Raw genomic sequence first — 26,969 nt, 5'->3', positions numbered from 1 at the left:
GTGAACAAGCTGTAATGCAACCTCGCAAAAGAGTTGGAATACGAACATTTGGAGGCAACGGCATGACGTTTTTAAGCAGTACAAAGTAAAATACTTGTGATAGTTTGTCTGACTGAAGTGCAGCAGAGGAACTAGATCTTATCAAACCCAGCTGATGGAGAAATACCCCAGGGAGAACACGGTCTCTCAAAATTCTAGCATTTATTCTGAACAATCATTGACATTTCAGTGGCCCATTTCACAATTCTTGCTCTTGGACGACAGGTTTGCAACACAACGTGAAGTGCCTTTATTTCAGCCGCAGCTGCCTCAATATCAAACTACAGATGTAAGTTTCCCTAAGGATTGTACATGACAATATTGGGGTTAGGATAATTCCACATCTAGAGGAGTCCTTCATAGGAAGAAGCCCCAGAGACACAAAAATAGAGGCTTCCTCACTTAAAGCTCACTCTGGGGCAGGCAAACTTTACAGTAAGGGTCGCGTTAGCGTCTTGTTGGGAGTCCCACTGCCTTCCGATCTGGGTGACTACACACAGCCAGAGCAGAGTGTTTCTATCTGTGTCCTCCTTGACTGACTGATTTCACCAGCAACCAGCTGGAAGTTAATCGGCCTTGCCCCTACCCTAATTTTTAGGATTCCAGGGACTGCACCATAGCCACCCTTAACTTTCTATTGCAAAGCAATTAATTTTAGCCAATGTGAAAATTGGATCCGTCTCCAAAAGCAGAGATCTACTGTTTGCTCCTAAGTCACGTATTAGCCTCAGATGTGATTGTTATTGTTTCAAGTGGGCAAAGTTGACAAATTTTAGAGATTCTTCCTCTTCAACAGCTCTCTCCTGAAGACAGGATACATTGAAGCAAACGTGCATGAAACCAGTTGTATTGTCTCCAATGGCACCAGAACCGGCTGGGATTCAGCTCCCTCTTAAAAATCCTCTGGAAACAAAGGGCGTATGATTGTCCATGGGAGCAGGATCACATGGTGAGTACCTGTTTAGATGAGACGAATGGCTTCATGGAGGCCTCCAGGGCAATTCGGTAGTCCTTCAGTGGGACCTGTGTGCAGGCTGGAGCAGTGAGCTGCCCCTTATGAATAAGATCACACAGGGTCAGAATCATCCCAGTCAATCGGTCCTTGTCTGCACGGGAAAGACAGAAGAGAGTAATCCTGCCCCTTCCAGAGCTGAGGGTGAACAAGACCCACAACGCCACCCGGGGGAAATGAGACAACTGACAAAACAAACGAAAAATGAGCTGGTCTTGGCTGCCCTGGCCACCTAGCAACACAACACAAGGGAGCGGAGTTCAGGTGCTAAACTCCCTGGGACAGCAGCTCGGGACAGGGGCAAACGATCTCAGTTTCTTCAGCGACTCCTTCCACACTGTTCAACACATGCAGCAGCATTCACTGATTTTGGAGGGAAATGCACCCAGTTTGTATGGCTGGTACAAGGCAGACGATCCCACAAGACTCCCTTGTACTGACTGCAGTGTTGCCAAATTGGACAACTGATTTGTTCGTTGAGAGGGGAGACAGACCCCTGTGACCTTTCTGACCTTTGGGGTTATGCTACAGGTAGGTAGCTAGCGTCCTGTTTGATGGCCTGCCCTGCTCACTACACTAGATGTTACCTGCCACTTGCACTGTAGCTTGGTCAGCAACCATCTGGCACACGCTGCTTTGAGCTCAAGGCTGCGTCTAGGTAGCTTCTGCCCAGTCCACACAGCCTCAAAGCAGGAAGGGCCTGAAACACGTTAAATGCATAATGCCTGATTTTTTAAATTGCAAGTGCTGAGCAACATCAGAGTGGAGCTGAGTAGATAGGCCTGGACCAGTCGCAATTGTTTAAACTCAACATTGTAGTTTGTTGTGGTTCCTGGCCAAATGGACTAACAGGTGCTGAGGCCAAGGGCTGATCACAGATTCTGTTGGTTACACATGGGCTGTAGCTCAGGGGCACGGCAGGGGAATGATACAGCTTGTGTCTCCCTGGATTAATGAAGGAAACTCTCCGGGTCTAAACTTGTCACCAGCCTTCACCCACTTGTGCTTTTTGATGTCTAGAAACCCAGCTAGCAAAAGATTTATCTGCTCTTCAGACGCTGAGTTTGAGGGCTGCTTTGCCAGTACTTCCCCGGGAGGGCTTATGCTAAACTAAAAACTGGAGATTCTGCAGGATGTGTTCTGTGCTCTGTGTTTCTAGGGCCTCCCTAGGAACTGGGATGAGAGAAGCATTATCTTGTTGTCCAGGTTGGACAGGAAGCCAGGTACTCGAGTGCTAATTCTTGTTCTGACAATGACCTTCTGTGGCATTGGCCTAATCGCTCCACCTCTGTGCCTCAGCCTACGGACCAAGAGAAGCAGGGACAATGCTTACTTTCCTCGGGGGGGGAGGGAACCTTAAGAGAACACATTAATACTTTCATAGATTTCCTACTGGCTACACATCCCCACTGAAACGAATTTCAACTTACTCGGGGTTTGGTCTTTCTTCCACTGGGTCATCCAAAACCCACGCAGCTTCACATCCTTAAAGATGAATGCACTCTGTAGAAACAAGGTGAGACACACCATGATTCTTGGGGAAACTGTTTACATTGGGCATTCTTCAGTTAGCATATTTCTGCTGCACACGGGCCATGGGAAAAGATTGTCCTTGTACAGCTGCTAACACACTTCACACGCTGTTGCGAGTTTGACAGTCACTTTCCTGCTGCTATGAAGATCTGCAATTCTGCCTCCCTGCCAATGACTGTTGCTTTTAGAAGAGCCTTAATTTGGGGCAAATTCACTCAGGCAATGCAGATTTTTTCTTTTACACACCAGCAGAATGTTAATCCTCTTCACAGTACAGTGGCTAGTAAATAGGAGATTAAAAACCAAGGGCTGGTTCCCTCCAAAATGATCACATTCTTGCCAGAATTGTGATAACTGCAAACATGCATTGCCCATACAGTGCCTGTTTTGTGGCAAAAGAGAATTTCAGGCTCTCTGGCTGTCAATCTGGCACTAAATTTAAAAATTCACGTTCATAAAGCGTTTTGTGTTAGCAACGAGTCCCCACGACCAGTAGAGCTCTGAGAGGATACAGGACTAAGGTTAAGAACGTTAAAGATTGTTCTGTCCTGGCAAGAGACGCCTTAGCTACTAACTCCAGGTCTGAGCAAGGATTGACACTGGGAAGATCTGCCCTATGTGTGCACCTTAGAGTGAAGACAACTTTTGCAATGAGGATTTGCCTGGCAGATGCCAAATAGCTGGGTCAGTGACATACTGGGGTCAGTCACTTCATAAACACTGTCACGAGTATTGCAGACACCCTCCCAAACCCTGTAAACCAGCAAGAGGCAAGAACTAGCTCATTCCTGCCACATTCTCAACCCGTTAGCGACCATGGGGCATTGGTTCTGGAGCTCAAATGGCACAAGGAGGTAGTGCTGGAAGTCAAGCGCACACTTCATCCAGTCACTCCTAACGGTAGCGATGCCGCTACGTGGGAACCGAGGAGCTATAGGGAGTTAGGGGACCATATGTAGCTGTGGTGAAGCCAACCCCGTGGGGCAGCCAGTTGCTCGCAGTGGATGTGTTGGATGGAAAGTGTCAGTGCTGTGGAGTAAGGGCTACGTGATATGAATACAGAGAACGTCACAAGCACCTGTTACTTACCACAGGGACAGTCAAAGGCTGTTTTGCCATCCCGCCATATGTAACCATGGTCCCTTTCTGTCTGTATGGAGAATCAGGCGTCAGACAATTAATGATCTCCCCTAATCAGGGTCTTCAACCAGACCTGCTCTCCTCCTCCAATTCCGAACCCCTGCAGATACAGACGCCCTCACACAGGCGGCTCTGTCAATTACTTTGTTACTTGCTCAACTTGCTTTCCAGCTTCCCCCCCTTCTCACAGGAACCATTAGCTGAAATGCTCACCTAGAGTTAATGGACCACTCCCACTGCAACAGTCCACCAAGACAATGAGCACGATACTATAGGGATTCTGATCTCATGGCTGGATGTGACCTTCCACTCTTACTAGTCTTTAAAAGTCTGTTATTGTGTGTCATTGGAGAGGAAACCTCCCTAGAGTGCTGTAAGGTCTTAGATTTCAGTTACTGTATCTTCCGAGAACCCCCCCACCCTGCATTTTTAACAAGTGACCCGTGTACGGTAATTCTATTCATAGACTGTAAGGTCAGAAGGGAACACTGTGATGATTTAGTCTGGCCTCCTGCACAACGCAGGCCACAAAACCTCACCCCCTCACTCCTGAAATAGACCCCTAACCTCTGGCTGAGTTACTGAAGTCCTCAAATCATGGTTTAAGGACTTCATGTTACAGAGAACCCACAGTTTACACTGCTTGAAATGTGCAAGTGACCCTGTGCCCCATGCTGCAGAGGAAGGTGAAAACCCCCAGGGTCTTTGCCAATCTGACCTGGGGGAAAATTCCTTTCAGACCCCAAATCTGGTGGTCAGTTAGACCCTGAGCATGTGGGAAACACCCACCAGGCAGATACCTGGGAAAGAATTCTCTGTAGTAACTCTGAGCCCTCCCCATCTAGTGTCCTGTCTCCAACCATCGCGGGTTTTTTGCTACTGGTAGTCACCTACGGGCCACATGCCACTGTAGGCAGCCCCATCATACCATCCCCCTCCATAAACTTATCAAGCTCAGTCTTGAAGCCAGTTAGGCATTTGCCCCCACCGCACCCCTTGGAAGACTGTTCCAGAACTTCACTCCCCTGAGGGTTAGAAACCTTCGCCTAATATTGAGCCTAAACTTGTTGATGGCCAGTTTATATCCATTTATTCAACTGGTCCCGACCGCTATTCCCAGTCTGGACAAACCAGTTCTTTGAACATGTACTTCTCCAAGTGCTAAACACACGTCAAAGGAGGAAAACAGCTGAACTTACTGTATATGGCGCAGCATCTCAGTCGCACTTTTCCCTCCGACGCAATTGAGAGCTAACCGGGGCTTAGGGACTTTCTGGAAGAGTCCGTGTTTTACAGACAAAAAAAAAAAAAGAAGATTCAACTCTTGACATCAGGCTAAATTTCTGACCAGCAAGAAACACTGAGTAGCCATGTTCTGAATTCCAAGGTTACCTTCTCTTGGGGTCAGGACTCTGTCTGCTGAGGGAGGCAGGTTCACGTGTTTTAGCCCCAAAGTTTGCTCAAACCAAGGGCAGGCCCAGAAACGTACCCGCAGCCGGATTTCCCATCTGGACACCGCAGTAGAAATGAAAACCTGCCCAACGCTGCGGGGGAGCCTCCAGAATCAGAGAGAGGAGTCCAAGGGAAACAATTCCCTGGGAGAACGAAGGCCCCCACTAACTCTTCTGTCTGCATGTTACATGGTGGTGTATATCAGAGCACAGATTCTAGATATCAGACATCTACATAGTCTCAGCTAGTCCATCTCTGCGCCAATGTGGGATTTCCCCGGTGGCACTATTAGTGCTACTGCATCATCGTCAATACTGCATTTCCACCCGGGTCACCTCAATTCCCAGTTACAGTCAAAACAGAAGGGGCCCAAACATGGACAATGGAAGTAATCTGAGGTACAGGGACTTCTGTCTGAGGAGAGGCTGCGGCGTGGCACTGTTCAGTTTACAGAGGAAATAAGTAAGAGAGACAAGAGAGGATATAAAACAGCGAAAGGTGTAGACGTGCTCAGACACTCCAATTTATCCTCAGAATAGAAGAGCAAGGAGACATGCAATCAAACTAAAAAGCCACTTTAAAAATGATAAAAGGAAACCGTTTATTATTTTACACCTATGGAACTCACCGCCATAGGATATTATTGAGACCAAGTGCCTAGCAGGTTTAATTGGCATTTATATGGATTAATGAGAACACCCAGTTACATGAGAAGATAAAGTAAGGGATATACACTCCTGATTTACGGAATAAGGCCCTGATCCTCAAGATATTTATGCTCTTAGCTTCCACTGATTTCAATGGAAGTTAGGTGCCCAAATACCTTTGAAAATCTGGACCTAAAACAACTGCTCATCTGCCCAGGGATTAGGAAAGTTTACTCCATAGTTGTCCATAATAGGATTCTTGCACCTTTCCCTGCAGCATCTAGTTTTTACCACTACATTAGACAGACCACAGTCTGATCCAATATGGCTATTCAGAGGTTCCTGTATTGTCTTCGGATCCTGGGAATTAGCTTCCTCTTTCTGGAGAGCTCAGCGTTACAATACCTTAAATAAGTCTTTCATCTCTGGCTTTCTCAGCATCTCTTCTGTGATGACATAGTCCGCACCAAGGGACGTCAGTCTGTCTACCACCTCTCGGAGATTGGGTCTGGGAAGGAAGGACAAAAAAAAAAAAAAAAAAAAGAGATTCGCAGAAATAACTGGCATGTTTCCCAAGCCAAGATGGACAGTTCTATAAACCCTAATCTGTAACTTGTGACCCAGGATGAGCAAACTGGGCTCAGCCCAAACTTTGGGGAAGATGTTCCCTTCCAAAAGCAAGGCTCTTGGGGGGGGGGGGGGATTTATCTCCTCCTTCCCTCGTCCTGTTATTAACTGACCAAGCCACTCCTGCCTCTGTCCCCTAGTTTCCTCACTTTCTGCATCAGCTATAAGCCCCTCAGCCTCACCTTCAAAGCTCTACATGGTGCCATCCAACCTCCCTCTCTGCCCTCATCCCAGCCTTCACTGTCTACCCTCCAGCAGCCTTCCTGAGAACTGCTCCTGGTGTCTCCTCCTCCCGCTCTGGTCTGCGCCTTCTTTCATGCTGCCTCTTCTGCTTCCCACACACAGGTACCTGTCCTCTCCTAAACGCTTTCCTCTGCAAAGCTTCCTACCCTGAACTCGGATGCCGGCTCCAGCTGTTCCTGCATAAGATCTGCTGGCCCCTGAACACTCACCCACAAGCTCCAAACAGGGCTTCTTGTCTGCTCAGAGTAAGAGCCAATTACCAATCACAGAGCAGGTCGCTGCTTCCCAGCTCAGTGCCTGTTTCACCACCAGCAGCTGATGCTGCTCCACCAAACCAAACCACTCCCCACTTTCAGGCAAGAGAAAGGGATGGGACCAGCAGCACTGTGAGGCAGGACAAGCCTCCTGAGCAGGCCACAAAGTGGGAGTAATAGGTAATAATTGGAGATATACCAATCTCCTAGAACTGGAAGGGACCTCGAAAGGTCATCGAGTCCAGCCCCCTGCCTTCACTAGCAGGACCAATTTTTGCCCTGGATCCCTAAGTGGCCCCCTCAAGGAGTGAACTCACAACCCTGGGTTTAGCAGGCCAATGCTCAAACCACTGAGCTATCCCTCCCCACCAGGTCCCTCTTCGTCTAGTCTCTCCTTATCCCATGTCCAGATCCACTACCGGTTCCCCCCACCCCCACCCCCGCCTAGCCCTTTGGAACTGGCCAACCTTGGAGTTACAAATCCCTCAGCACTAGCCAGCGTCAAGGGCTAGTCACGCCCTCTCCCAACAGGAATGTTAACACTCATCTTCGGAAGGGAGACATTTAATACATTCGCTAATCACTCAACAGGCAGCCTCAATTCAGAGAGGAAAGGGAAGCCCTATTGTGAAGGGCTCCATTGCTGGATTCAGCTACCTGAACGAACACCCCCCACTGCCCATTCAGACACGAATATAGTCTTTCTAGCAACAGGAGGTATTGCCCAGTTTTACAGCGCAGGTTCTCGGCCTCCTTTGGACTATTTGCAGACCGGAGACAAAAACTGATGCGGGTTCTGAGATGGTGATCCTGCTAACCTTTAACCGGTCTTCACCCCACCTCTTTCTATGGCATAATTCCGGCAGGAGGGGTTCCCTCGTGTAGATTCATATCAGAGCAGTTAAAGTGAAAAATTCGAGACAGACCGACAAATAAACATCTAAATGCAGCTACTCTTAACTGGCCACAACCCAACCTTTATGCCCATCTCCCTCGTTTCCAAGAGAGAATCCCCTCCCCTCCCACTGAGAATCTAACTCAGATAATATAGAGCAGAATGCAGGGTGAAAGGAAGGGAAACTGAACAGTCCAGGATAAAGCAAAAAAGTTCTTCCATCAGGACAATTTTAACAAATGACCCAGTTTGTAAGAGTCTCTAAAAACCAGGGCCCACTGTACACGCACCTATCTCGGATCACATTGATTGTTTTGATGCCTAAAGCTGCTGCAATCTGAATAACAGCCTGTCCCACGCCACTGTTGGCTGCATTCTGGATGATGGAATCACCTGCAGCAAAATAAAGAAGCCCAAATCAGCTCTGGCTTGAAGCAAATTTAGTGCTGGAGAAAGGTGTGGAGACCTTCAGGGCTGAGAATATGGTCAAGAACAAGGACAGCACAGACTGCTGCAAGGCAATCTTCCCTGACGCTGTCCCGTCAGCATGGCTCATCCCCATTCTGGCGGCTAGTTCTAGGAGCAAGAAAATAACTCAACTGCTCCGATAGCCAACAAGGGATACTGCTAAGTGCTAGCTAGGGTCAACGGAGGTGGTGGTTTTTGATGCAGAGATGTTTCCAAGAGCTGAACTAAGACTCACCAACTTATTTCAGACAGGACCTCAGATGGGAACAACCTTTCAGCCACTATGACCACATTTAAATGAATGAACTACAATTGAAAGGCTTAATTCCTTCACGATACACTCATCTGAGAATTTCATTCACCTTAGACACATTTACTAAGACTTTTTTGGAGTGGCTTTGATATATTCCCGGAAACCTAGTATAACCTGCTGCTTATTTCCTCTAGGCTTGCAAGAAGGACTTGCATCTGACCTAGAACTTTGAAGGCACAAGATACTGATCATAAAATTTGGCCCTCATATCAAGTAATTCATTCATTCGTAGAGGATAGGTCCATCAATGGCTATTAGCCAGGATGGGCAGGGATGGTGTCCCTAGCCTCTGTTTGCAAGAAGCTGGGAATGGGCGACAGGGGATGGATCACTTGATGATTCCCTGTTCTGTTCGTTCTCTCTGGGGCATCTGGCACTGGCCACTGTTGGAAGACAAGATATTGGGCTAGATGGACCTTTGGTCTGACCCAGTAGGGCCAGTCTTATGTTCTTATTCAAGTACTTTGCAAACACTCATTTACCCTCAGCTGGCAAGCTCCTTGGGTAGAGGCTGTGATGGGGGAATCTAAACTCTACACTGGCAATGACAGGCTTAAGGTGAACCAGAGAGCCCAGTTAGCCCATTCTATGGCACCTGGAGGAGAGACAGGTAATGAAGGATTAGACCCAGCTGGGGAGAACCAGGCTGCATGGTTCCTAGAAAGAAAGGATGCGGGAAAGAGGTAGTTGGGCATTTCCTCTGTCTGGAAAAGGAACCATCGAGGGGTGTACAGGAAGGAGCTTGTACCCTGAAAGGAGAGGGAAGCTGGTGAGGGGACTCCAGGGAAGCTGCCCCAAAGGTCAGTAGCTCAAGATCAGTCATGCCACCAGAAACTAAACCCTCAGAGGCAGCGTCTGTAATAAAGTGAGAAGATGCAGAACCTGAGAGGCGGTGAAGATCCGTGGAGGACTGGGCCCAGGGAGGGTGGAAGAGCTTGAGATCTTCAACCCACAATTTGAGGACTTCAATAACTCAGACATAGGTTAGGGGTTTGTTACAGGAGTGGGTGGGTGAGATTCTGTGGCCTGCCTTGTGCAGGAGGTCAGACTAGATGATCATAACGATCCCTTCTGACCTTAAAGTCTATGAGTTTCTATTCCTTTGAGTGTGGACACTGTTATGCTGAAAGAGTGGGACTCAGTGTCACCTGCAGACCACCGAAGTCCGGAGAAGGCGGGTGAGGCAGAGGGGCTGCAACGCTGGATCTCACTAGGAGGAGGTACTCTTGGATAGCGAGTTATGACAGGGACCATATCTTTGGCTGTGTTTGGGCAGCATGCAGCACAATGCTGACCTGTCCCTAACTGGGGCTTCCAGGTGCTACTGCAATATAAATAATAAATAACTCTGAACCATCAGGTAAGAAAGCAGGTGCAGAGACTTGCCAGAGGTCATGTAGTCAGTGGCAGAGCTGGGGATAAATCCCATAGTCCTATCTCCCAAACCCCAATTCTCACTACTCAATATTAGTACTTTCCACACAGAAGAAGGTAGAATTTTGTTTATGCACCTGGATAAACTGTTAATTGGAAGGAATTTGTAAATTCTGTTAACTTGTTTAGGGTCAATATCCGGGGAGGGGATGTTCCACTGGAGTGTAAAAATCAGTCATGTGTCAGGAGAGTTACACAGCACCGGTGAAGAGACGTACCTGGCCCCAAGGTCTCGAAATCAGCCAGCATCCGATAGGCTGTGCAGGGGTTGACGCTCAAGGTGGCAGCACACAGCAAAGGGATGTCGCGTGGGAGTTTCACCAGGGTTTCCTCACTGAACACTGCATCCGTTCGCCACGTTCCTGGTTTAAAGGACAAGGCTTATTCAAGCTATGAGAAGCGTCAGAAAGATGCAGGCAAGTTGAGCAAGTAACTGCTTAGGCAAAAGTTTTCAGGCCCAATAAAGTTGGAGAGACAAATGTGGCCTTGAGATCTAAGCACAGGCTAGGGAGGCAAGACTCCTGAATTCCAGTCCTGGTTTGGATACAGATTCCATCTCTGGCTATGGGCAAGCCATTTGAAGCTTGATTTTCCAGGGGTGCTAATTAGCTATGTACATAGTTAATGTAAATCTCCAGGAAACGTGTACATCTTGCCTGGTGCGCACTGAATGAGGTAGGATGCTGCAGCTGCCTTTATTAGCGTGGCTAGCATAACTCATTCCTATTTAGGAATCTGTCCCTCCTGTGTAGTTTTTATTTTTATAAAGTTGTGTCTTCACTTACCTGCACCAAAGAAAAAATGAAAGTAGTCGAAGAACTAGTCCTCCCCCCAAAACCAGAAAGCTGCTTTAAAACACAACAGTGAACAGTTAAGGTTGCTAGTTAGCAATGATTGCAACTACCTATCATTCAAAAACAATAAAAGTGGTAAAAAAATAGGGTTTATGATAGACCACCAAGTCAGGAAGAGGAGGAGGTGGACAAGGCAATTCTAGAACAACCAACAGAAATATCCAAAACACAAGACCTGGTAGTAACGTTAGACATTAACTATGCAGACATCTGTTGGAAAAGTAATGCAGCAAAACACAACGCTTCCAACAAGGTTTTGGAACGTACTGGGGATAACTTTTTATTTCAGAACGTGAAGGAAGTAACGTGGGGGACAGCCACTTTAGATTTAATTCTGACCAACTGGGAGGAATTGATTGTGAGTCTGAAGGTGGAAGGCAATTTGGGTGAAAGTGATCATGAAATGATAGATTTCATGATTCTAAGGAAAGACAGGAGTGAGCAGCAGAATAAGGACCATGGACTTAAAAAAACAAACAAACAGTCTTTAACAAACTCAGAATTGGTAGGTAGGTCCCATGGGAAGACTCAGGAAAAAGAAGTTCAGGAGAGTTGGCATTTTCTCAGTGAGACGAAAGCACAACTGAAAATTATCCTGATGCAAAGACAAGATAGGAAGAATAGTCAGAAGCCAATATGGCTCCCTCAGGAGTTCTTTCATGACCTGAAAATCAAAAAGGAATCTACAAAAAGTGGAAACACGGACAAATTGTTAAGGAGAAATACAAAAGAAGAGCACAATCCCGTTGGGACTGTTAGCACAATATGAGTTAGCACAAATCACAATATGAGTTACACCTAGCAAGGGATATAAAAGGAAATACGAACAGGTTCTTTAAATAATTCAGGAGCAAAAGAAAGACAAAGGAAAGTGTCGGTCCTCTACTTAGTGTGGAAGGAGAACTAATAACTGATACATCAACAAGGCTGAGGTGTCTAATGTCTATTTTGGTTCAGTGTTCATTAAAACGGTTAATGGTGACCATATAGTTAACACAATATTAACAACAAGGAGGAAGGAACACAAGCCAAAATAGGAAAAGAACAGGTTAAAGAATATTTAGATAAGTTAGATGTATTCAAGTCATCAGGGCTTGATTAAATTCATCCTACAATACTTGAGGAACTGTTAGCAATTACTTTGGAGAACTCCTGGATTGTACTTGAGACAGACAGACAGAGCAAAGTGAATATACACCACTAGGGGAAGTTACTCTACACCAGGGGCAGGCAACCTATGGCATGCGTGCCAAAGGCGGCACGTGAGCTGATTTTCAGTGGCCACCTGTCCGGGCCTGATCCTGGCCACCGGTCCGGAGGGCTCTGCATTTTCATTCAATTTTAAATGAAGCTTCTTAAACATTTTAAAAACCTTATTTGCTTTACATACAACAATAGTTTAGTTATATATTATAGATTTATAGAAAGAGACCTTCTTTGTATTACTGGCACATGAAACCTTAAATTAGAGTGAATAAATGAAGACTCGGCAGACCACTTCTGAAAGGTTGCCAACCCCTGCTCTGCACCCTACAGACAAATTATTTTTTTGAAAGCCAATACAATTAATACTTTTAGAGACAAGAGCCCCATCATTCATCTCTGAATTAACCTAATATTCACGTTTGCCTATGAGTATTTACTGTCTCCTATTATGGTTTATGCATGAGGGGTACACTTGATTCAGTAGAATCTTCTTAACTGGAACCCCTCAGTGGATTGTTTACCTTCCTGATTAAGTAGAAAAGCCATTTGAGATGAAACAGGCACAGAACGGATGGAATTGGCAAAAAGTGGCCAGAAAAGTCAGATTGGCCCAAGAGACATTTGTTTTGAAAACCCCAACATTTTTACTGAAAGACTCTTAAGGAGACAACAGCAGCTAAACATAGCAATAAGCTTGTTTATATCATACTTGACAAGCCAAAGCCTTTACACAGGTGCAAAAGAGGAATAATGGCACTCATAAATGAAACTGCAGCTACTTCTGGGGAGGAATGTGATGTGGTAACCTTATCCAACAGGTCAGGATGCAAGTAAAAATCACCATATCCAGCTTATGCTATAGAAAGTAGAATTTAGAATGAAAATGATGCAAAAGTGTCCTGGGAACTTCATTTGATGTCTGATTTTATGTACTGACTCAAAATAACTTGTGCTAACTACTGAGTCACCAGCACCACTCCTTGCAGCACCTGGATTTTCTCTGGCCCTCTCCCCTTTATGCAGACCAGAACTGGCTCTATTTAGCTTTGAAATCTGATGAGATCACAGCCTGAGTCAGTATGGCTGCATCAAATAAAGAGTTCTAAATCCTTAATAGTATAAAATACGACAAGAATAGAGATTAAAGCAGCATAAAAACAGCTCTGAAACTGAGTGCCTTGTGCAACTCCACTGGCTACACAGATGCTTCTCGTTGGAGACAATATAACCTATTACATTTGCAATTTGACTAATATGGTGCTAAATGGATTCCAACTGCTGCTTCTCTCGCCTGGAACATTCTCTAATGGAGGTTTTTTGTGTGTGTTTTTTTAAAATCACATCCGATTACACGTAATTGCTGTAACTAAGCTGCGCACATGACTGAGGCTGTACCAAGCTAAAACAGCACTTCAGAGAGTAACAAACTTGCTTTAGGACATCACAGTACCTCCAGGTGTTTTAAGATCCCACAACCCTTCTGCTCAGAATGTTAAAGTATGAGCTCATCAGGCAAAGCACCTGGGTGTAAGCTGCAGAGGAAGGATGGTTTGTGGTTAGGACAGTACACTAGGAAGATCTGGGTTCAATTCCCAGCTCCACTATAAGCTTCCTATGAGACAAGGTGGGGGAGGGAATATCTTTTATTGACCCAACTTCTGTTGGTGAGAGAAACCAGCTCTTGAGCTACACAGAGGGCTTGGCTACACTTGCAGATGTGCAGCACTGGGAGTCACAGCTGTCTTCGTACAACTGTGTAGGGAAAGCGCTGCAGTGTGGCCACATTTGCAGCATTTGCAGTGGTGTTGGGAGTGGTGCATTATGGGCAGCTATCCCAGCGTTCAAGTGGCTGCAACGTGCTTTTCAAAAAGAGGGGGGTGGGGTGGAGTGTGACAGGGAGCGTGGGGGGGGGAGAGAGAGAGAGAGAGTGGATTTTTGGAGCCGACACTGTGTCAGCTCCCTGCCTTGCAAATTCTGACCATTTCCCCGACCCCTCATTTACTCTTAAATGCAAACAGCCTGCAGACCAGATAAGCAGCTGCTCCGACGGACTCCCTTTCCCCCCCTCCCCACCATGCTGTTTCTCTCCTCAAGCAAACACTAGCTGTAGACATTCATCCCCCTGCCTGCCTCATTCACAGCAAACAGGAGCTGTGTTTGTTTTTTAGATAAGCAGCTCCGGGAGCCCCGAGTTCACAACAAAACAAAGAGTTCTTTAGTTAAAAGCATTATGGGAAAATTCTGCTGGAGGCCAATTACAGCGCTTTTGGTGGGCACACTGGCGGAGCAGCGCTGCATCACCAGCGCTGCAATAGTTATACCCGAGGCAGAGCAGGAGTACAGCCAGCGCTGCAGCCAGGGAGATGCAGCGCTGTATGTGCCTTGCAAGTGTGGACAGTGTGTAAGTTGCAGCGCTGTAAACCCACCACCAGCGCTGCAACTCTCCAGTGTAGCCAAGCCCAGAGCTCTTCTGCAGGTCTGGGAACGGTACCCCGAGAGTCACAGCTAAATACAAGACCAAACAGATTGTTTAGCATAAGTAATTAGGAGACCATTCAAGGTGAAGTGAGTTGTTAACACCCCTGTAGTCACCGGACAAAAAAAGGGGGTTAGTGGGCTACCAATTGTTGTAGTAAACCATAAACTCAGTGTCTTTATCAAAACAATGATTTTTAGCATCTAGTTATCTTCCTGTGTGACCTTGGACAAGGGACTACAGTGGACGATGGAGCTGTAGAGTCCCTCTGAAAACTCACTCTGTGCCTCAATTTGTCCCACTCTGAAGTGGGGATAATACTTCCCTACCTCATAGAGGTTTTGGAGGCCACATGAATACTCAGATTTCCAGGGGTGGTTAGAACAATGGCCTGCTTCAGACTTTATTTTAAACAAATGAAGTTTTCAAATATACAAAGCATAATTCGGGTTCCTATAGGAATAGAAATGTTTTTGTGACTATCTATCGCCAGTGAAAACAGGTGTGTGTTTGGGTTTAAACATCAGTGGGTAAGCAGTTGCTTGTTGCAATCCTACCCAGAGCATATAGGCATTGGTCTAATGGTTAGAGCCGGGGAACGCAAACCAGAAATCCTGGGTTCTAGACTCAGCTCCGCTCTGTGACTAATTCACCGGGCTAAGTCTCTATCTCACCATGCCTCACTTCTCCCCTGAAAAGCTGATGGACAGATGCTCGGCTGGAATGAACTGGAATCAACAGAACTATGACTATTAATGAGGATTTATGTAAAAGCCTCACCAAGTTCCGCATCTGCTGGGATAACCCAATCCCCAGGCTTCAGAGAAGTCACATGACTGCCAACTTCCACCACTTGTCCAATGCCTTCATTCCCTCCTACAGCAGGCAAGTCAGGGAGGAGGGCATAAGTTCCTGTTAGAGGAGGAGAAATATCACAGCATTTTTTTTTTAGTAAAAGGAACAAACTGCAAACTGTTCTCTCAACTTCTGTTCTCTAAGGCCTGGTTCTATACCCCTGCAGCTCAGGAATCCAGCCCTAACTCCTGTATAAAAATTCCCTAGGGGACATCATTAAAGTTTTGACAGGCGGTTTGTGTAACTACTCATCTGACAACATGTGGCTAATCAATAGGTATTCCACACGCATTTCAGAAATGGAAGGCAAAAGAAGCTGTTTGTAAGCAAAGTCAATTCAACCAGAGACACCGAGGTTACCTTGGATCATGTTGATGTCTGCTGGATTGATAGGGGCTGCCAGCATCTTCACGTGAACCCCAGAATGGCCTAGCTCAGCTCGCTCTAGATCCTTTAGGCTAAACAAAGAAATATACAAACATTACTACCACTGAATGTTGTATAATGAGTGTTCTTGGCGCAAAGTGTATCCTAGAACAAAGACCATCCCATCCCACCGCTCCATAGCTTGCATGGCAGGTCAGACTTATGTTATGCAGCAAGGAGCCCCCAATTATGCAGTACTGCCTTCCCCAAGCCTACAATGCTCCCCAGGTTAATCAGCACAGCTCCACTTTCCTTCCAAAAGGGGAAGGAAAAGCTTGAATTCCTGATCCACCAATCCAGCCCAATATCTGCTAGGTATCTGGGGTAGCCGTGTTAGTCTGTAGCCACAAAAACAACAAGGAGTCCGGTGGCACCTAAGTGGTTTTTTACCCACAAAAGCTTATGTCCTAATAAATCTGTTAGTCTTTAAGGTGCCACCGGACTCCTTGTTGTTAATATCTGCTAGTACTGCCAAGAACAAGCACACTGGTTTGTTTCTCCTTAGAATGAGCAGTGGCTGTGTTCATACCCCTCCGACGTGACTGGAGTGGTTCATACCTCTCAGAGAGATTGTCAGGAAAGAGCCTGAAAAGTTGTTTGCACTGGTGGGCATTTTTTTAAAAGGAAAGTTTAGGACTTTTCTGCATGGGGAAGAGGTTTTCAGCATAAACTAAGGGTACATCCAGACTACCTGCCGGATCAGCAGGCAGTGATTGATTTATTGGGGATCGATATATCGTGTCCCATCTAGACGCGATATATCGATCCCCAAACATGCTCCTGTCGACTCCGGAACTCCACCAGAGCAAGCTGCGGTAGTGGAGTCGACGGGGGGAGCCACGACCATCGATCCCGTGCCATAAAGACGGGAGGTAAGTCGAAATAAGATATGTCGACCTCAGCTATGCTATTCCCATAGCTGAAGTTGCATATCTTACATCGACCCCCCCCTCCCAGTGTAGACCAGGCCTAAGGTGTGAATTTAAACCAATATAATTATAGCTGTATAACTTCCTGTGTGAAAACTCATACTGGAATATGATTGCGTTTTTGCAATTTAGATTATGTTGCTTGGAAAGGGGTTTAAGTTCATCCCAAAAAAGGCCACTTATATACCGGAAAAAGTGTCCACATTGGGGGTGTGTGTTATACCAGTACAAATGAAAACTTTCCCATGTAGACAAAGCCTTGGATTCTGCAGCCACATAACTGTACAAAGGGACCTATTGGCATTACAGAGTCACACAAGGGGTGAAAAGATGCTTTCAGATGAGATGCAAGCCAAGTTAGATACACACAGGAGAGCGACTCCAGAAAGCAGGAGCTACAAAGGCAGCTCTTGCACCAATAGCAGTGAGATACTGGAAGGAGAGACAGAAGCCCAGTGCTAGATTACTGCAGATGGGTCAGCTGGAGCAAACCCATTAAAGGTTTTACAAATTAGGGCATTTTCTTTTTAAACTACCTGTGTACTGAATCAAGTGTTAAGGGAGTCTGATGTGGCGCTTGCACATGGGCTGCCAATTTTAAGAACTTTAGCTATGATCACATCCTTTTCAGTGTGTGTCATTAGAAGCAATAAATTGAATTCTCTTCACAGCTTGTCCTGTGCTGGCAAAGTATTTTCCCTCCATTTAAGCTGCACGGCTGATGTCTCGATAAATCTGAGTTTTCAATTAAACAGCAAGATGTACTTGTTAGAAGGCTTTTAGCACTCAGGAATTTGCATCCTGTAATCATGCATTTTAAAGAGGGGGCTGAGCGTGAAACAGTGCATTAAAGCAGTGGTTCTCTACCAGGGGTACGTGCACCCCGTGGGTACACAGAGCTCTTCCAGGGGGTACATCAACTCAGGAAGAGATTTGCCTAGTTTTACAACAGGCTACATAAAAAGCACCAGCGAAGTCAGTACAAACTAAAATTTCATACAGACAATGACTTGTTTACACTACTCTACATAGTATACACTGAAATGTAAGTACAGTATTTATTTACCAGTTGATTCATTTTATAGTTATATGGTAAAAAAAAAATGAGAAAGGAAGCAACTGTTCAGTAATAGTGAGGCTGTGACACTTGTATTTTTATGTCGGATTTTGTAAGCAAGTGGTTTTTAAGTGAGTCATAACTCGGGGGTACGCAAGAGAAATCAGTTTCCTGAAAGGGGTACAATAGTCTGGAACGCTTCAGAGCCACAACATTAATGCATCTGTAGAGACCTGGGCTCATAGTCTGACTGGGTCACAAATGAAACAAGAGTTTGCCTTCAAAGCCATTTGTCCACACTGGGTCAAATCCCTCCCCGGTGTAACCAGCTAGTTACACCGGGGGTGACTGTGGCCCAATTCTGTCATGGACAGCTGGCTCCTCCAGAGCGGCCCAGGCCTAGAATGGATCTTGGTCAAAAAAAGGAGGGACCAGGATTCTCAATGCAAACTCAAATCCTTGAGGCAGGATCCCCAGGAGATAAGTCCAACAGACTCATTCTTCTGACTTCGCTGCTCTCTCCCTTGGCTCAAGCCTTGTTTGTGACCTGCAGGGTGAGCAGGCTCAAGGAGTCACCTGAAGATGGACATGCATTTTAAATCTTTCACAAGGTATCAGATACAACTGTTCAAAGGTTAGCAGGAGATTTAAATGTTCCCAAGGCACGAATATTTAGCAGCTGCATAGCACTGTGTTCAACACAATAACAGTAATGAATATATTCTCACAGCACCCCACTGAGGGAACTTATCCCCATTTTGCAGATGGGAAAATTGAGGCACAGATGTTAAGTGGCTTGTCCCAGGCCCTGGAGGGAGCTGGTGGTAACTCCAGGATTAGAGCTAGGGTGATCAGACAGCAAGTGTGAAAAATCGGGATGGGGGCGGAGGGTAATTGGCGCCTATACAAGACTAAGCCCCAAATATCGGGACTGTCCCTATAAAATCAGGACATCTGGTCATCCTAATTAGAACACAGGAGCTCCTGGCATCCAGCACAATGCTAGTTTCTCCAAACCATGCTATCCCAAGTCAGAACTGCCCAAAGCCTGCTGAGCTCAACTAAGGTCAACAGGAAGAGAGAGATACATAGGCAGAGTTAAGGGAGATATAGGGATGGCTAGGGCTGGAACTGCAGGTGGCTATGTGGGTCAAGAATGAAGAGAGCTGGTATGGGGAAACCATGCAGATCATTCAGTCCCCAAGGCAATTATCCGCACAGTGTCACAAGGACTAAGTTAATTCACAAATTAAAACATTTACTGAAGGGATACAATTCTGCAACACACAACAGCCGCCGCAGGTAGAGGGGACAGCGTTGAATTTCCTACTTTCTGTGGGTTCAGTCGGACCCCTAAAATTTTGTGTACAGAGGAGAAATGGTTGCAAATTTGTGTGGACAAGGTAGCTTTAGTGTTAATATTAAAAGATTCTTTGTATGCTTAGCGTCTATACAAAGAGAGCACAGGCAGCTGCTGGTGCGAACGCAGACCAGAATTACTGGAATTAGGTTTGACATGATGCTATTTCAACAGAATTGTTAAAGCTCTTCCATTGAAGCTATAATGACTCCATTCAAAGCCGTAAGATCCCAGTGATTTAAATCAACAGATCATGGACACAATGGCTCATTTACAGCTATTAGTGTCAACAGGAACGTATGCACGCACAATAAGAACATATATCAAAGTCGGTCTGGATAAAGGTAGCGGGAGTCCTGCACAGCATCTGTGCCACACTCAGAGTGATTTTATTGCTTGGCTCTGCTGGGAATTACATATCTGTTTGGAGTTAATTGGTACACTGTATCTATCACCCTTGTGGGATGCTGTGCATGGCTGTTATGTGCACAATACAGTTTCCACATAGTTTATTTTACCTGCCTTGCTAAATGGCGAATGTTTCAGTTTGTGTCTTGTGTCTTCAGTTCTCCTCCTTTCCCTCCTTTTACGGAGATAGTGAAACAAGAGTCTTTAAAAAGGGGGCACTTATTGTACCTGTATCCCAGCTTTCCTTGAGCAAAGCTCCCACCGAAGTCAATGGAAGTCCCGAGAGTGCAAAGAATTCAGGATCAGATCTGGCGCGTACACAGGGACACGTACTTGAGTTGGGACACTGGAGGCGAGGTCATGGCAAAGAGGAGCAGCTGTTTTGTAACTGTTTATGCTAACGGTAACATTTTCTCAACAGGAAAAAAAATCAAGTTTTTGAAAATATATTTGCTGCATTTGCACCCTTGCTGCTTTTTAAAGTGGAATATTTTGACTATTTAATTTCTTTGAAGTTTCCTTGGGCTCTGACCCACATTATAGATTAAAGGTCTGCATAAAAGTCAAAGGCCATTATATTAAGGTCCAATATGCTATGCAAGAGAAAATATGACAGCTACAAAAGTAGGTGGGACATGATGCACATCCTTCCAGTTTGTTTGAAAAGCTGGAAACATCGACCATAGCACCTTCCTTCTGAGGATTTCAAAGCACCATTAAATATTAAGCTTCACAACATCCCTGGAAGATAAACAACTATATCCCGTTTTCAAGCGGGGAAGTTCTTAGGGGTTAAGTGTTTTGACAGTGTTTCCATAACAAGGCTACGGGAGATAATGGAAAAGATCACAACTGATTCAATCATATGATTTAAGCTCAAATCACATTTCCTCTTAAATCAGCGGCTGGCATCTCAAAACAAACCTTCTACGCCACAGCTAGAATCACGCCATCTAACCAGATTCTGACACGTTTATAAAGAACAAGGCCCGGCACACCTGTGTGCTAAACCAGGTTGGCATGTCCACGATTAAGTTTCACACATTTATTTGCATCCCTAGGTTTGGGGAATCAGAATCTAGAAATCAGCTGCCAGTGCCAGGAGCAGAGGATTGTGGGTGTTGCCCCTCCCACAATATAGTGCAGCCATTTTGGGATGTAGACATACTAGCTAAACTTATTACAGACTGGTCCTAGATATACAGGGAATCCCATTAGAAGCCAGTAGAGAAGTCATCCTGTGTGAGCCCTTAATCTAAAATTCAGTCGAACAATATTTTACAATTAATTAATAACTCTCCTGAAAAAAAAGGGTTTATAATAGAAATGCTGTCAGCTGATAATTACAACAGTACTAGCAGAACGCTGCTATAATCACCCAACTTGGGCATTATTATGACATCTAGCTGAATAATGGTCACTAGCCTTAACTAATCAGGAAATGGTGTAAGAAATCCATTGCTTAATCTAGGAAATGTTGGTCACATATTTCACAGATAACATTGCACTTGCTTTGGTGTCAGGAGGAAGTTGCATACGGTAGCAGCACTGGCACTTTCAGAAAGCAGGACAGGATTCGGAGAAATGGAGAGCCAGATCATCATTAGGCAAGATTTACTCTTATGCAAGAAACAGGGGAAAAAGCTTTAGTACATTTGTTGGATAACTTCTTCTTTCCTCTCTTTGTTTCAGGGTATGTTTACCCAGCGGGTGTGAAACATGTTTTAGCTCAAATCCCTTACGAGCCATACAAAAAGCCCTTGGATACGTACCTATATGTCCCCAGAACACACACTTGCTGGGTCATCTAGGGATATAGGTACAAGCACACAAATCTAGGATGTTTTCTCCAACACCACTTAGAAGGAACAAATTATGAGCCCACTCCTTACTCTGGCCAGGCTCAAGTATAGAACATAAAGACGGGACCCAGAATTCTCAAGGATCACAGCTTCAGGGCATGCTAGACACCTGCAACTGCCATTGACTTCAGTGAGAGCTGAAGATGCTCAGCAAACCCCTGGACCAAGCAGAATGTGAAGCACTTTCATACATTTAAGCAGAAGAGAAGAAAAAAAAAGTCAATCCCCAAACTCTAAGATACCAGAGAAAAGTGCCCTTTCTTTGTAAAATGTGACTAAGTGATGAGGACTTGCTTTCAGTCTAAAGATTTCTTCCCTTCCAAAGGCCACATTCTAGTAGATTTCACCATACATCCCAGTTTAACCCTCTCTCCTCAAAACATAATCTCTAGCTTGCTGTTTTTGAAGCCAAAGCCTGTATTACAAATAAGCAATTAAGTTCTCACTTAAAATAACTGATTTATTTCACTACGGTCCAAGGAGTTTTGGTTTGAAAACACAGCAGCTGGTTTAACATCATCTTTTTAAGTCTAGCTGAAAGTTATCCTGGCTTAAAGTTTCTTACAAATGAAGGTTTGATTAGCCTCCTCTTCCTTCTGGGAGAAGGGGGTTCGGAATCATCACACCTACTGGTGTTATATCTGACAAGGCAGACTTAGTGTCAGATCTACTTAACACAAACAGTTCATGTCTAGTTTCAGAGTAGCAGCCGTGTTAGTCTGTATCCACAAAAAGAACAGGAGTACTTGTGGCACCTTAAAGACTAACAAATTTATTTTAGCATGAGCTTTCGTGAGCTGCAGCTCACTTCTTCGGATGCATAGAATGGAACACACAGACAGGGGATATTTATACATACAGAGAACATGAAAAGGTGGAAGTATGCATACCAACAGGCAGAGTCTAATCAATTGAGATGAGCTATTGTCAGCAGGAGGAAAAAAAACTTTTTGAAGTGATAATTAAGATGGCCCATAGAAGGTGTGAGGAGAACTTAACATAGGGAAATAGATTCAATTGGTGTAATGACCCAACCATTCCCAGTCTTTGTTTAGGCCACAGTTAATAGTATCTAGTTTGCATATTAATTCAAGTTCAGCAGTTTCTCTTTGGAGTCTGTTTTTGAAGTTTTTTTGTTGCAAAATTGCCACCTTCAAGTCTGTCACTGAGTGGTTAGAGAGGTTGAAGTGTTCTCCCACTGGTTTTTGAATGTTATGATTCCTGATGTCAGATTTGTGTCCATTTATTCTTTTGCGTAGAGACTGTCCGGTTTGGCCAATGTACATGGCAGAGGGGCATTGCTGGCACATGATGGCATATATCACGTTGGTAGATGTGCAGGTGTATGAGCCCCTGATGGCGTGTCTGATGTGATTAGGTCCTATGATGGTGTCACTTGAATGGTTATGTGGACAGAGCTGGCATCGGGCTTTGTTGCAAGGATAGGTTCCTGGGTTAGTGTTTATGTTGTATGGTGTGCGGTTGCTGGTGAGTATCTGTCTAGGTACTCGAAAGATTTTAGTAGACAGCTAGTCTTAGATGGAACCAAAAGAAAAAAAAATACGTTTTAGCTAAAAACAGTGATTTAGGGAGATTCAGTGGGAGATTCAGCCTCCCATGGCAGATCAGACACAACACCGGTTTTGTACTCGGGGGCCAGAACTGCTCCGATACTCTACTTGCACAAAGAGAGGATGTGATCAGCAACGGTTTGATAGACATGGTTGCTGTTTTCATGTTTAAAGTGTTCAACAATCCCCCTTCAACAAAAAGAATATAGAGCGTTTTATGGAAGCCAATTAAAATCTTGATGCTCAAGAGCCTAATGCCAACATTTAAAGCCTGAGTAGGGTTAAAAAGTATAAGCATGGCCTACAGTACAAAGTTTTGACAGCAAAGCTATGTCAGCAAGGAACATGGAAAGAAAAGATCCCCTCCTCCCCCCAAACCAACAGAGTGATGCTGACAAAAGCCCGTGTGTATATGCAGTTGTCCTAGCAAAGGAGCCCTTGTGCTGGCATAGCTTATGTTGTTTGCAGAGGTGATTTAACTATGCTGGCAAGGGAACTCCTTTAGCAGCAAGAGAACTCCCTGAGTCAGCGTAAGCTGCATCTCCACTAGCGGGCTTCACCAGCATAGCTACGCCAGCCACAGCATTTGTAGTGCAGACAAGCCCTTACGCCAACTGCGCCACTGCATTCATGCCACGTGCTCACAGCACCAGTCATTTTGGAGGTGGGGGATGATGTCGAAGCACCCGCTTCTCCCAGTATTTTCCATTGCTGTTGGGAGTCTTGGACCTTCAGCAGACGCTACTGGAGAGGACACTGCTGGGAACCAGGGGACAGCGTGTGGGGTGGGGGAAGAGTCATAAAGATCATATAAAAACCCTGCAAAGATATGTTTCTTAAACCGCTTCCCTCTCCCATTTGAAGTGGAGACAGGAGCACTCATTAAGATGTATGCGTCAGCCATAAACTGAATCAAACATGCGTACCATCCACCGGGACAGATTGAGTCGTACTGTCACACCAGGTGAGGAGCAGTAAGATTAATATACCAGTTATAACTGCTCTCTACTGGATGGAATATGTTGGACCTGCTTCAGTGTCTCGGTTCTCCCTACTGACTATTGACACCATTCACTGGCTAACTTGCCTATGTGTTGTCATATGACAACTGGTGTGTATGTGCACAGCCATGGATTGTTCTGAAGTACAACTGGGACACTGAGTCTGCTCTCTCTTTCCCTGGGGCAAGGGCTCACTTTGTGGTCCGGAGGTAATACATAACTAGACATAGTAATGCTGATTCCTTCACATTGCCCACATCTTGAATTCCCCAGAGAAAGAGAGAGAAAAAACAAGGTCATAATTTAAAAAGCTGTACAGTTGCCAGGATGCACATGCTGTTCAAAATCACCAATAATAAAATCTAACTAAAACCAGCACAAATACCAACATCTTCAAATGGAGTTATCACTCTTGCTAGAGACCAAAATATTACATTAAAAAATGGAGCCAAGTATCAGGGGGTAGCCATGTTAGTCTGTATCCACAAAAACAATGAGGAGTCCAGTGGTGCTTTAAAGACTAACAGATTTATTCGGGCATTAGCTTTCTTGGGTAAAAACCCTCACTTCTTCAGCTACATCCCAAGAAAGCTTATGCCCGAATAAATCTGTTAGTCTTTAAGGTGCCACTGGACTCCTCGTTGTTTTTATTAAAAAGTGGGACTCTCAGAGGGCAGAATAAACTCCCAGTGAAAATCAATTATATGATTTGGCAGTTGGCTTACACTACAAGTACGTTTTTAGTTTATGTTTCCAACGGACTCAGTAATATATTACTAGCCTCACTCAGCTAAAGATATGACAAGAATCAATACCCAGTCCATAGCTTCAGCTACACAGCATCCAACTCCACCAAATGCTTAACTGTGGGAAATAAAGATTCCCCAGCCAAGTGTGAAAGGTCTAGGAGTTTGAAAATGAATCAGATGAGCCACCAGTGTCAAGTGACACTTACGCATATATTGACCATGCAACGATTGTGCAAACTTTAGACATACAGTCACCTTGCAAAATTACATCCGCCTAAAAATGTTGCATTACCACCACCTAAAATCATAGCAATGGAAAGTTAGCAAAGATTTCTCTTCCCCCCCCCAGTTGGTTTACTTTAGGCATTTGGCAGCACTTTGTGTAAGGTCTGTTTCATTCATAAAGCCCAGTGGTTTTAAGTCTGTGTTCCGCACATCCCTGAGGGTCCACACACTATGTCTAAGGGGTCTGCAAAAGGTTGCTGTTACCATAGAACCGTGGTTTTCAACCTATGGTCTGCGGACCCCTGGGGGTCTGCAGACTATGTCTAAGATTTCCAAAGGGGTCCACATAGAATCATAGAATATGAGGGTTGGAAGAGACCTCAGGAGGTCATCTAGTCCAACCCCAAACTCAAAGCAGGACCAACCACATCCCAGCCAGGGCTTTGTCAAGCCAGGCCATTTAAGATCTTGTAGGGGTCTGCAAATTTAAAAAAGGTTGAAAACCACTGGGTATAGCCAGTCTATTTCACTGTTGCTGACCCTTACAAACATAATCAGGGGAGCAAAAAATCCCCATTTTACATTTCTTTAAAGAAACGTATAAAAAAGTTTTCCTGAAACTACATAAAGAGGACTCTATCAGAATCTGTGTTTTTTCAGTTTGGACCTGACAGCACGTCTTTACTTAACCCTGACAGTATTGGAGGTGGTAACACGTATATTACAGAAAATACAGTAATAGTGTGAGTGATCAAGGTCACCTGGCTACAGAAGTCAAAGAGTTTCAACTTCGTCCTCTAGCTAGTGCACTCAGCATCTCCCCGATTTCCAGAGGGGAACCATGCCAAATGTGAGCCACAAGAGCAGCAGGCCAGATCCCTGTCTCAGTGAAGTCACTGGGGTTACCCCACATTCACCGCAGCATAAGTGAGATGGGTCTCTGGTCCTACACAGGCTCCACAGTACCACGGGCCTTTCCCATCTCTCAGATCCAACCCACATCTCATTTGGATCAGGGGCCAGGGTGCTGGGATTTGAGGAGCTAGCATGTGCACAGCCTGGAAACTTCATGTTCCAGAGGAGGCTTGGTACAAAGCATTTGGAGTGGCCCTGGCACCATCACACCTCAGCTGGGAGTGCAATGGGGCAGCCATGGCATTCATCAGCAGGTCTCTTACTGCACCTTCTTCTGCCAGGGCAATGGGGGCCGTGCAGCAGGGCACAGGTGCTCAATGGGGACCCTTCCCCCTGAATGCAGGAGACCAGCCCACACTGCCAAACCAGCCGTTCTGCTAAATATCCCCCCATCCCAGGATCCCCCCCCACACCTCCTCCAGCCCTGCCTGGAAGCCCCCTCTACCCCTGCCCCCCAGCATGTCCCCCACCTACCTCCTCCAGCCCTGCCCCCCAACCCAGGATCCCCCTCTACCCACTCGCCTGCCCCCCACCTACCTCCTCCTGCCCTGCCCCCCAACCCAGGATCCCCCTCTACCCACTCGCCTGCCCCCCACCTACCTCCTCCAGCCCTGCCCCCCAACCCAGGACCCCCCCCTACCCACTCGCGTGCCCCCCACACCTCCTCCAGCCCTGCTCTACCCGTCCCCCAGCCTGAGAGCCCCCTACATGCCCCCCAGCCTGCCCTTCCCCCCATCTCCTGCAGTCCTGCCCGGGGGCCGCCTCGCCCCCCTGCCCCCCAGCGTGTCCCCCAGCCCTGCCCCCAACCCGCGACCCCCCTCTACCCCCCCAGCCCGGCGAGCCCGCCCTTACTGTAGGACCCGAGCCGGCTCCCCGTGCTGCGCATAGACCAGCGCCTGGCAGCGGGCCGGGGCCGCCGACACAGCTGCCCGGGGGCGCAGGACGGTGCCCAGGAGGGGCCGGGCCCCGCGGACCAACCCCAGCCGCATCGTGCAGCCCGCAGCCGGCACTGCCAGGC

The 26,969-nt window shown here is 46.0% G+C and overlaps 1 protein-coding gene across 2 annotated transcripts; it reads right to left on the bottom strand.

Moving 5' to 3' along the window:
- Nucleotides 1–186: 186 nt before the first annotated feature.
- Nucleotides 187–26,969, bottom strand: MECR (mitochondrial trans-2-enoyl-CoA reductase). 2 transcript variants are annotated; one of them, XM_044998088.1, is made up of 10 exons: nt 26,804–26,969; nt 15,809–15,906; nt 15,374–15,505; nt 10,276–10,419; nt 8,133–8,235; nt 6,229–6,331; nt 4,924–4,997; nt 3,674–3,734; nt 2,482–2,554; nt 187–1,145 (listed from the first exon to the last, which is right to left on the bottom strand). In XM_044998088.1, exons 1-10 carry the CDS (start codon nt 26,938–26,940, stop codon nt 982–984), a joined length of 1,089 nt encoding a protein of 362 aa, XP_044854023.1. In that variant the 5' UTR covers nt 26,941–26,969; the 3' UTR covers nt 187–981. The 2 variants fall into 2 exon arrangements, with proteins under 2 accessions (XP_044854023.1, XP_044854024.1); XM_044998089.1 differs by lacking the exon at nt 187–1,145 and adding an exon at nt 1,227–1,751.

This window comes from Mauremys mutica, chromosome 23, assembly GCF_020497125.1.
Source record: "Mauremys mutica isolate MM-2020 ecotype Southern chromosome 23, ASM2049712v1, whole genome shotgun sequence".
Lineage (NCBI taxonomy): Eukaryota > Metazoa > Chordata > Testudines > Geoemydidae > Mauremys > Mauremys mutica.
The sequence above is the reverse complement of the archived record's forward strand: the minus strand, read 5'-3'. Positions and strand labels throughout refer to the sequence as shown.